Below are 12418 nucleotides of genomic sequence, written 5' to 3'. Positions count from 1 at the left end.
AAACAGGAGGTGGGGACTGCAAAGGTGAGAATGATATTAGTGAGGAGATAGAGGGCAACTGTTAGTTAAGTGAAGTTAGTTTGTTAATAAGTCGTGTGATACTCTTCCCTGAACAAAAAGGTCTCTAGGGAACGTTTAAAGGAGGAGAGGTTAGGGGCAACTCTGACAGCTCGAGGAAGTGCGTCCCAGAGGGTTGGTGCCGCAAGACAGAAGTCCTGTAGTCTAGCATGAGAGGAGGTGATGGTAGAGAACGCAAGAAGCAGGTCATTGTTGGATCTTAGGGGGCGGGCAGGAGTATATTTGTTGATGAGTGAGGACAGGTAGGGTGGGGCAGCATTGGTGAGGGCTTTGTAGGGCAGGGTGAGAATTTTGAATTTAACTCTGCTGTGAATGGGGAGCCAGTGAAGGGACTCACAGAGAAGTGCAGCAGAAACAGAGCGTCGAGAGAGGGGGATTAGCCTTGCAGATGCATTTAGGATGGATTGGAGGGGAGAGAGGCAGGAGAGAGGGAGGCCAGTTAGTAAGTTGTTACAGCAGTCAAGTCGGGAAATTACCAGGGAGTGGATTAGCTGTTTAGTAGTTTCAGCACTCAGAAACGGACGCATTTTGGAGATATTGCATAGGTGGTTACGGCAGGATGAAGAGAGCAGTTGGATGTGGGGAATGAAGGACAGATTTGAGTCAAGTGTGACTTTGAGGCAGCCGACTTGGGGTGATGAGGAGATAGTGGTACCGCTAACAGTGATAGAAAAATTAGAAACTGGAGTAGAGTTAGAGGAGGGAATTAGAAGTAGTTCGGTCTTGGACATGTTTATTTTTAGGTGGTGAGAGGTCATCCAGGAGGAAATGTCAGATAAGCAGTCGCTGATGTGAGAATTGACAGAAGGAGAGAGAGCAGGGGTCGAAAGGTAGATCTGGGTATCATCAGCATAGAGGTAATAGCTGAAGCCATAGCTGTTGATAAGTTTACCCAGTGAAGAAGTGTAAATAGAGAAGAGTAGAGAACCCAGGACAGAGCCTTGAGGTACTCCAACAGAGGCAATAGAGAGGAGGAGTCACCAGCAAAAGAGACGGAGAAGGATCTGTTAGAGAGATAAGAGTAAATCCAGGAGAGGGCAGTGTCACAGAGACCAAGAGAGCTGAGAGTCCATACGAGAAGGGGATGGTCAACAGTGTCAAAGGCAGCAGAGAGGTCAAGTAAGATGAGTATAGAGTAGTAGCCTTTGTTTTTAGCAGAAAGGAGATCGTTAGTAACCTTGGTGAGGGCAGTCTCAGTTGAGTGTTGGGGACGGAAGCCAGATTGCAGGGGGTTGAGCAATGAGTTGGAGCACAGGAAGTGGGTTAGCAATGATATGGGGTGGTAGTTTGCAGGGGAGTTAGGGTCAAGGAAGGGTTTTTTTGAGGATGGGGGTGACCTTTGCATGTTTGAAGGAGGCAGGGAATTAGCCGGTAGAAAGGGATAGGTTGAATATGTGAGTAAGAGCCGGAGTGAAGGTGGGATACAGTTATAATGTTATAAGTTAACATTTTTGCGCATGCCCACTTCACATTAGTAAACATAATTGTGTTTTTATTAATTAAGAAAGAGATAAAAAGAATACTTAATCAAACTTTTAAATTATGAAACGTAATCAAATTAAAATCTGATCATCAGAATATTAATTTATGACTGAAATTAAGCATTTAAACATGTTAATCATAAAATTACGTGAAAATATTAAATTACACGTTCAGAGTTGATATAAATGGTTAGATGAAAAATCTGCATTCAAACATATTGAATTAATTGGCAATATTATTTATTTCAAACACAATCTCGCCATCAGCAGCCTTACAAGCATGTTTTTATCTGGCCCAATATCTTTATGGCGCCTATTCAAAATCAAGCTAACCTGACTATTCGATTTCGTATCAAAACTCACTTCAAAATCAGGAGGCGGATTTAAATATCAAGTGGTTCATATTATATGAGCAGCTGGTTGATGAGCAAAATGTTGCTAGAAAATATACGCGGCAGCAACATTTCCCGTTTCAGGCAGCCATATTGGCTTGGAATCGTATTCAAAAAGCCAGTGAGAATGTGAACACGCTGGAATTCTGCAAATCAACTTCACCTATTTGCTGGCAAGCACCATTGTTAGCAATGGAGAAAATAGAGCCAGACAGCAGTGACGAAACCAAGTACTTGTATATATATAATACAACATGATATTTGGTCCAATTAAAGATTTTATCCATTTTGCCTTTAGGCACAAAAAAGACCCCTTAAAGGGACATTGTACACTAGACTTTTCTTTGCATAAATGTTTTGTAGATGATCAATTTATATAGCCCATCTGGGAGTGTTTTTGTAACAATGTATAGTTTTGTTTATTTTTTAATAACTTTGGGCTGATTTTCAGACTCCTAACCAAGCCCCAAAGTATCAAATGTATACTCACGTTTACAGACTACTGCTGTGTTCTGTTTATGTTATTTGTCTTTTCGTATGCAGGGTAGGGGGGGGAGTGCCTGCTATTATTGTTTCCCCAGCCCTTTTCACTAGGTGTCTCCCAGCCAAACCTTATTAACAGTGCTAAACTGGGAGCTTCTAAGTAAGTTTTTAAAAGGTTTTATACTGGAGTTTTAGATCAGTATCTGTGCATATTATTCTTTATAGTAGTGTCTATTACATGCAGATATATGAAAAGTGGTGTATACTGTCCCTTTAAGCTTAGTTACAGGGGGGGAAAAATACTGAAAATTAGAACGCTTAAAATAAAAAAAAAACTGTGAACCCTAGAAAATAAAAGCTCCCTAATTTCAATGCTGATTTTTTTTCAAGCACTTCTTGAAAACTTGCTGCAATTCGCACAAATGTTTCCAGCGTATTTCGCCTGCAATTTTATCTTAATACATTGCAAAATACGATGAGGAATAAAGTGAACCTGCTTGAAAATACATTGTTTCTGTCTATATAAAGACTTGCAATGTCTGATGTTATTGGATGTTTACTTTTGACCTTGAAAGAAGTGGAAAAAAATAAAACCATCATTTTTTTTTCTATATCCTTTGGCTCATCATACAGTAACTTAAAAAATATTTGCTTACCGTACAAATATGAAATCCCAACCAACTCAAAGATTGCAATGATGACAAGTGAATACGAAGCTGCGTATGTATCAACCAGTTGCAGCATGTACATACCACCCTGAAAGAAATACACATCTTGATGAGAACATTTCAACAAATTGAGATCTTAAAGGGACAGAAAAGTCTTTAAACAATTCTATCCATCTTTTTTGATGCAAAGTTTCTTAGGCATCAGCTCCTACTCCTACTAAGCAAATGTACTTATATGAGTCTGTGATAGGCTAATGGCTGTCACATGATACAGGCAGGGAAATGCAAGGACATTTGAAAATGTATACTTACACTATCATCTACTTGTATCATTATACTATTGTACTGTATTTAACAGTCATTTAATACTTACTTTAGAATCATTTTATTACATAACAGAATGGTGGAGCAGAGTAAATAACGGATATTCAAAATATTTAACATGTTTCATAAATCTGCTTAACATCCTCTGGAGTAATGTAACCTAATCTATTTTTTATATAAAAGTTGATTTAACAGGTATGGCAATAATTCAACAGGCTTCAACAAAAAATAAAATTGACCATTAAGTGGATTAAAGAAGAAAAAGGTGGCAATTTAAGTCACAACTCCATATGCTCAAAGAATATAATGTTGATTTCTGTAACAATCCAACGGCTGTAAAAGGAACATACTCTTAATTTTCTTAAAGTCTTTTTTTGCTTGTAATTTGGATATTTTTTTGATAGAAGACAACACTGGCACTTTGTGCAGTACAATAAAAGAGAAAACAATTTTTGTTGTCATTGTTATAATTATTATGTGTGTGTCCAGAATATTAAATAAAAGTTCAGACAACAGACTGAAATGATCACTATCAGAGAAATAAGTAAATAATCAATATTGCAGTCTGCCTTTCAATTTGAATTGTTTGTATGTAAAGCGTTAGACATTTCCTGTATATCCCTTTAGCAATATATTGGCGGCACATATAAAGCAGTGATCTTGGCTCTGTTTTTTGCGCCAGTATGATCATAAGCAGATTGCTGAATGTAAAAGCTTCAAGTCTGCAGATGCACAGGGATAAAACAAATCAACTCATGTAATAGACAAAAGTGTCTGAATGCTTAATTAGTTTCAAAAACTTAAATGTTTTTTCAAAAGGCAACAAAAGTGTTTGAGAAATGTTTTAGTGCATGTGTTTTGATATGAAAAATGGGCAAAAATAATAATTCTCAAAATAATAGGGTTTATAGCATTAATTTACATATTTTTTAAGGAAAAACATTGGATAAGCTTACTCTTTTCTGGGGTCTAGCCTAGTCCACATCAGTCTCTTCAGTAGGGCAGTGGTGGCTTTTGAGCACTTGAGAACTTGTGAGGTACAATCCTCACTGCATTTTCTCAAGAATCTGCTGCCCTAACTAGAAAACCTGAGTAGGTTTACTCAGTTTTTCTCTCTTCACAGGTCCATGTGAGGTGCTGCACCCTCTCAAACCAGGTGAGCTGTCCTGCTGGCAGACAGCACTTTCAGGTAAGTGCCATTTTAATTTTCTTTTGCAAGGAGATTGCTGGCATTTGTTACAGCTAAAAGCTGTCTTATTTAATATGGGACTTTATTAAACCTTCATGTTTGGAGCTTCTTTTAGGCAGTTGGGCATTGAGACTGTGAGGTGATTTATGGTGGCTCAGTGTGTTATAGTAGTTTTTATACTTTAACTTTTGGTCATGGAGATTAATGTTGTAAACCATTTTTTTTCGGCAGTTAGGGCTCTGTAACTGCTCTGCATTTGAAAATAAGCTGCAGGACAGGTAGGCACCTCAGTAAAACTACTGAGGTGTATAGGTAGCCTGAGGTCTACTTGGTTTGTTGCACTAACGCACATTTCTATTTAAAGATACAGTACACATTTATTTATTTTTTCAAATAAAGAATTTTTACACTTTATCCTTATTTATTACATAAGATGGATCAAGAGGATTTTCAAACCATTATCCCAGGCGAAGTTGCTGCTTGTCAGTTATGTTTTGATGCTCAGGTGGAACCCCCAGTTTCCTTTTTGTTCCTCATGCATTGAGAGAACTTGAAGTTATAGAGATAAAATATTTGACCATGAGCCACCATTATCCCAGGCAAATTCTGTTCAGGTGTCTTCTGTTGCAGATATGCCACAGCTTTCTCCTCAAGCGTCCTAACTTTTTCAGTCTCCACATACAGTGTCATGTGTTTCCTCTTGCAATCCTGTAGGATTTTCTCTACAAGACATTGCTTCCCAGGTATCCCTTGCGGTATCTGAGGCCTTTTCAGCTTTCCCTATGTTGCAGGGAAGGCGTAAAAGGAAATTTAAGGAAACAGTAAGGTTTCTGATCAAGTTCTGGCTATCCAGAGTGTCCCTTCCCATAAGCCTGAGGAAGAAGACATGTCGGTAGCATCTGAGGGGGAAATCTCAGACTCAGACAGTGCAATTCCTTCTTCTGATGCTGAAGTGGTATCCTTCAGATTTAAGCTAGAACACCTTTGCTTATTACTTAAGGAGGTTTTGGCTACGTTAGACGACTCCGACACAACTATCGTAGTCAATCCTAAAAAAGTCTAGTAAATTGAACAAATACTTTGATGTTCCCTCCGTGGTGGAGGTTTTTCTGGTTCCTGACCATGCTGCAGAGATTATTGCTCGAGAACGGGAAAGACCTGGTATTCCCTTTTCTCAATCTCCTATTTTTAAGATGATGTTAGTTTCCTATAGCGGATTCTATTAAGGAGTCGTGGCAGATGGTTCCTAAGGTAGAAGGAGCAATCTCTACTTTGAGGATAGTTGTTTTTTTAAAGATCCAATGGATAAAAGGCTTTACTAAAAAAGATGTATGTCTACCATGGTCTACAATTGCAACCTGCGCTGTGTATCGCCACTGTTACCAGTGCTGCAGCTTACTGGTTTGATGTGTAGTCTGAATCTCTTAAGATGGATACCCCTCTTGATGCGATCCAGGACAGGATTAAGGCACTCAAGTTAGCCAATTTCTTCATTACAGATGCTTCCTTACAGGTTATTAAACTGGGACAAAACATTTCTGGTTTTGTTGTCCTAGCCCACAGGGCCTGGTGGTTGAAGTCCTGGTCTGCGGATGTTTAATCTAAATCTAAGCTCATGGCTATTCCTTACATGGGTAAGGCCTTGTTTGGACCTGGTTTGGCAGACATTATCTCAGATATTACTGGAGGGAAGGGTTCTTTTCTTCCTCAATATAAAAAGAATAAGCAGAAGGGACGTCAGAGTAAATTTCGTTCCTTTTGTAACTTTAAAGGCAAGTCTTCCTCCCCTTCCTCCAAGCAAGATCAAGTCAAGCCCTCCTGGAAGCCCAAACAGTCCTGCAATAAGGGAAAGCAATCTAAAAAGCATTCAGCTGATTCCAAGTTAGCATGAAGGGTTGGCCCCCGATATGGGAGCGGATCTTGTAGGGGGCAGACTCTCTCTTTTTTCCCAGGCTTGGATAAGAGATGTACCGGATCCCTGGGCGCTGGACATTGTCTCCCAGGGATACAAAATAGACTTCAAATCTTTTCCTCCCAGAGGCAGGTTTCTCCTCTCCAGATTATCTGTATACCAGATAAAAAGAGAGGCGTTCTTACATTGTGTCAAGGACCTTGCCGCCCTGGGGGTAATAGTTCCAGTTCCCTTTCAGGAAAGGGGTCTGGGATTTTACTCAAATCTGTTCATAGTTCCCAAAAAGGAGAGAACTTTTCGACCAATCCTAGATCTAGAATGTTTAAACAAGTTTCTCAGAGTGCAATCCTTCAAGATGGAGACTATACGCTCCATTCTTCCCTTGGTACAATAGGGTCAGTTCATGACAACCATAGACCTAAAGGATGCATACCTTCATGTTCCCATTCACAGGGCCCATCACAAGTTTCTGATATTCGCCTTTTTGGACATTTCCAGATCATGGCCCTTCCATTTAGCCTTGCCACAGCTCCCAGATTTTTTTCAAAGGATCTGGGGGCTCTTTTAGCTGTGCTTCGATCTCGGGGCATTGCAGTGGCACCTTATCTGGACGACATTCTGGTTCAGGCACCATCTTTTCAACAAGCAGAATCATATACGAAGATCTTGTCGTCTTTTCTTCGATCCCACAGATGGAAGGTGAATCGGGAAAAAAGTTCTCTGGTTTCAGCTACAAGGGTCATATTTTTGGGGACCATAATAGACTCCATGTTAATGAAGATTTTTCTGACGGAGATCAGAAAAAGAAAGATTTCCGACTCTTGTCTTGCCCTTCAGTCCTCTCCGTGGCTGTCAGTGGCTCAATATATGGAGGTAATCGGTCTGATGGTGGCTTCCATGGACATCATTCCATTTGCTCGGTTCCATCTCAGACCTCTGCAGTTATGCATGCTCAGACAATGGAACGGGGACTATATGGACCTGTCTCCACATGTAGATCTAGATCAGGCGTCAATAGACTCTCTTCCGTGATGGCTTCCTCAGGATAATATCTCCTAGGGTACTTGCTTCCGCAGACCCTCCTGGGTGATTGTGACCACGGATGCCAGCCTTCTAGGTTGGGGAGCAGTATGGGGCTCGTTGAAGGCTCAGGGCTTATGGACCCAGTAGGAGTCAGTCCTGCCCATAAAAATCTTGGAGCTGAGAGCAATCTTCAATGCTCTTCTGGTCTGGCCTCAGTTAGCCTTAGCCGGTTTGTCAGATTCCAGTCGGACAACATAAACTTGGTGGCCTTCATCAACACCCAAGAGGGAACTCAGAGTTCCTTGGCCATGACAGAGGTGGCCCGAATTATTCAGTGGGCAGAGCCCCGCAACTGCTGTATTTCTACGATCCATATCCCAGGAGTGGACAATTGGGAAGCGGATTTTCTGAGCAGACAGACTTTTCATCACGGGGAGTGGGTACTTCATTCGGATGTGTTTTCAAGTTTGACCCTCAAGTGGGGGCAACCGGAGTTGGATCTCATGGCTTCTCGTCAGAATGCCAAACTTCCTAGATACGGCTTGAAGTCAAGAGATCCACAGGAATTTCTGATCGATGCTCTGGCAGTTCCTTGGAACTTCAATCTAGCATACCTGTTTTCTCCGTTCGCTCTCCTTCCAAGAGTCATTACTCGAATCAAGAAGGCGAGGGCGTCTGTAATTCTCATAGCCCGGGCATGGCCTCGCAGGATTTGGTATGCAGACCTAGTGGAAATCTCATCCTTTCCACCTTGGAGACTGCCTCTGAGGAAGGACCTTCTACTTCAGGGTCCCTTCCTTCATCCAAATCTCGTTTCTCTGAAGCTGACTGCTAGGAGTTTGAACGCTTAGTTTTCTCTAAGCGTGGATTATTTAGAGACGGTCATTGAGACCTTGATTCAAGCTTGTAAGCCTGTGACTCGCAGGATTTACCATAATATCTGGCATAAATAATTGTATTTGTGTGAATCCAAAGGATACTCTTGGAGTAGAGTAAGGATTCCTAGGATTTTGCCCTTTCTCCAGGATGGTCTGGAGAAGGGTTTGTCTGCAAGTACTCTAAAGAGTCAGATTTCGGCATTGTCTATTTTGTTACTTAAGCGCTTGGCGGATGTGCCAGATGTGCAATTGTTTTGTATGGCCTTGGTTAGAATTCGGCCTGTGTTTAAACCTGTTACTCCTCCATGGAGTCTTAACCTTGTTCTTAAAATTTTAGAACAGGCTCTGTTTGAGCCTATGCATTCTTTAGATATTAAAATGTTATCTTGGAAATTATTTTTTTTTTCTTGTTGCTATTTCCTCTGCTTGGAGAGTTTCTGAACTCTCTGCTTTACAGTGTGATTCCCCTTATCTTATATATCTTGGGAAACGCAAGGGTCAGAAAGCTACGGCTACTTTACTTTCCTTTTTGCTGAAGAGCGTTATTCGTTTGACATATGAGACTGCTGGACAGCAACATCATGAGAAATCACAGCTCATTCCACAAGGGCTGTTTCTTCTTCCTGGGCCTTCAAAAATGAAGCTTCTGTGGAACAGATTTGCAAGGCTGCAACTTGGTCATCTTTGCACACTTTTTCCAAATTCTATAAATTAGATACTTTTGCCTCGGCTGAGGCTTCTTTGAGTTCTTCCAACAGTGGTGCCTTCTGTTTAGGTTCCTGTCTTGTCCCTCCCTTATCATCTGTTTCCTCTGGCTTGGGTATTGGTTCCCAACAGTAATTGATGATGATCCGTGGACTCACTGTGTCATTAGAAAGAAAACTAAATTTATGCTTACCTGATAAATTTATTTATTTCTTGACACGGTGAGTCCACGGCCCACCCTGTATTCAGACAGTTTATTTTTATTTAAACCTCAGGCACCTCTGCACCTTGTGTTACTTCATTTCTCTCCTTTCCCTTTGGTCAAATGATTGGGGGATTGTGGGTAGGGGAGTGATATTTAACAGCTTTGCTGTGGTGCTCTTTGCCTCCTCCTGGTGGCCAGGAGTGATATTCCCAACAGTAATTGATGATGATCCGTGGACTCACGGTGTCAATAAATAAATACATTTATCAGGTAAGCATAAATTTCGTTTTATGATCTTTGGATGGAGGGCAAAACAAATCTCTTGACTATAGTAATATTAATGTAGATAAATAAATACATTATATATCACAGTTTTATTATGCAAGTATAATAGTTAGCAAACAGCAGTAAACACTGTAAATTAGTTTGCTTATATACAGTATATATTGAGCACAGTCTTTCTATATACACACTTTTTGAGACACCAGCTTCTTCTGAGCATGTGCACAAGTTCACAGTGTATATGTATACTAGTCTGTGATTGGCTGATGGCTGTCACATGATACAGGGAGGGCAGCAAATGGGGGAAATACATTTGTCAGAAAAAAATGTACTGCTTATTTGAAATTCAGAGTAAATGTTATTGCACTGTAATTTATTATGCACTTGTTAATTATGCAATTATACTGTATTTAATAAGGGAGAAAAATGTTTTTAAGAGCAGATAAATAAGGGAGCCTGGAAGATTTGAAAAAAAAAGTTTGGACAAATAAGGTAGATGCTGGGAAAAAAGGAAGGTTGTCAACCTTAGTTTGCCGACTAAAAGGTGAAATGATAGTATCAGGCTTTCATAGTAATATTTGATGTAAATTTATATTCTTGCAGCCTTCCTATGTGGTGAGTCAATACTTGTAGCTGCCTTAGTAGATATTTCTTATACCAGAGTAAAGAATTTACACATTTTTATTTACACAAGTGTGTAAATAAAAATGTGCAAGAGTGCAAGAGTGACTCTCTGATTACTGGGAGGACATTATATTACAAAAATGGGGTTTCATTCCTACATGTTCAAATCTGTTAATTTTTATTGCAGTAATAAGCGTTTTCTAATGTCATGGATATTGCTTTAAATTGTGTACTTCACGTTCAGATTCTCTTTAGGTTGCTATAATCACTTAGTGTAATTATCATTTTTTCAGCTCACTAAGGTATAGAGACATGTAACCTTATAGTCTTATTGGCTTGTAAGTCTACAGTTATTGATATCTTATGTATGTTATCTTTTGTAATTTCTAAAAACCTCAATTTAAAAAAATAAATAAAAAAATAAGTAAAGAAGAAACACTTCATAATAATGATAGATCTCAACGATTTGTTGTTGTTATGGAAAAAGTAATATAATTTCCTTGTTCACTCCATGTATTTATAAATGTATTCTATTACGCATTCTCCATTTTTACCAATTATGTAAAATCTAAAGAACCATCGGCTAGATTACGAGTTTTGCGGTTAGAGGGGTGCGGTGCTAACTTGCACGTTATTGTCACCGCTCACTTTCCTACAGCGCTGGTATTACAGGTTTTCATAAACCCGGCGTTAAAAGGCAAGAAGTGAGCATAGAGCAAAATTGAGCTCCATACCGCACTCCAATACCAGCGCTGCTTAAGTCAGCGGTGAGCTGGTTTTACGTACTCGTGCACAATTTCCCCATAAACATCAATGGGGAGAGCCGGCTGAAAAAAAGCATAACACCTGCAATAAAGCAATGTAAAGCTCCGTAACGCAGCCTCATTGATACCTATGGGGAAACTAAATTTATGTTTACACCTAATACCCTAACATGAACCCTGAGTCTAAACACCCCTAATCTTACACTTATTAACCCCTAATCTGCTGTCCCGACATCGCCGCCACCTACTTTATACTTATTAACCCCTAATCTGCCGCCCCCGACACCGCCAACACCTACATTATATTTATTAACCCCTAATTTCCCGCCTCCAATGTCGCCGCAACCTACCTACACTTATTAACCGCTAATCTGCCGCCCCCAACGCCGCTGCCACTAAAATAAACAGATTTAGGTGTAATTAGTTTAAATATCTTGTAATTTGTTTTTTATTTTGTGTAATTTAGTGTTTGTTTGTTTTTTGTAATTTAGTTAATTGTATTTAATTTAGTTAATTGTATTTAATTTAGTTAATTGTATTTAATTTAGGTAATTTATTTAATTGTAGTGTAAGGTTAGTTGTTAGTGTAAGACAGGTTAGGTTTTATTTTACAGGTACATTTGTATTTATTTAAGCTAGGTAGTTAGTAAATAGTTAATAACTATTTAGTAACTATTCTACCTAGTTAAAATAAATAAAAACTTGCCTGTAAAATAAAAATAAACCCTAAGCTAGCTACAATGTAACTATTAGTTATATTGTAGCTAGCTTAGGGTTTATTTTACAGGTAAATATTTAGTTTTAAATAGGAATTATTTAATTATTAATAGTAGGTTTTCTTTAGATTTATTTTAATTATATTTAAGTTAGGGGGTGTTAGGGTTAGGGGTTAATAAATTTAGGATAGTGGCGGCGATGTTAGGGGCGGCAGACTAGGGGTTAATAATATTTAACTAGTGTTTGCGATGCGGGAGTGTGGCGGTTTAGGGGTTAAAAACTTTAGTATAGTGGCGGCAACATTGGGGACGGCAGATTAGGGGTTAATAAATTAAGGTAGGTGGGGGCAATGTTAGGGGCGGCAGATTAGGGGTTAATAATATGTAACTAATGTTTGCGATGTGGGAGTGCGGCGGTTTAGGGGTTAATGATTTTATTTTAGTGTTTGCAATGCGGGAGGGCCTCGGTTTAGGGTTTAATAGGTAGTTTATGGGTGTTAGTGTACTTTGTAACACTTTAGTTATGAGTTTTATGCTAGAGCTTTGTAGTGTAAAACTCATAACTACTGACTTTAGAATGCGTTACGAATCTTGCGGGATAGGCTGTACCGCTCACTTTCTGGCCTCAAAAAAAAAGCTTGTAATACCGGCATTATGGAAGTCCCATTGAAAAAAGACTATATGCAAATTGCGT

The 12418-nt window shown here is 39.4% G+C and overlaps 1 protein-coding gene across 1 annotated transcript in view; it reads right to left on the bottom strand.

Annotated features, from left to right (window-relative positions):
- Positions 1-12418, bottom strand: part of SLC6A5 (solute carrier family 6 member 5) — a 188306-nt gene that overhangs the window by 64217 nt on the left and 111671 nt on the right. The window contains exon 12 of the mRNA XM_053689312.1: positions 3091-3190. Within this exon, the coding sequence (XP_053545287.1) occupies positions 3091-3190 (100 nt within the window). The remainder of the gene's footprint in view (positions 1-3090; positions 3191-12418) is intronic.

This window comes from Bombina bombina, chromosome 7 (genome assembly GCF_027579735.1).
Source record: "Bombina bombina isolate aBomBom1 chromosome 7, aBomBom1.pri, whole genome shotgun sequence".
NCBI lineage: Eukaryota > Metazoa > Chordata > Amphibia > Anura > Bombinatoridae > Bombina > Bombina bombina.
The sequence above is the reverse complement of the archived record's forward strand: the minus strand, read 5'-3'. Positions and strand labels throughout refer to the sequence as shown.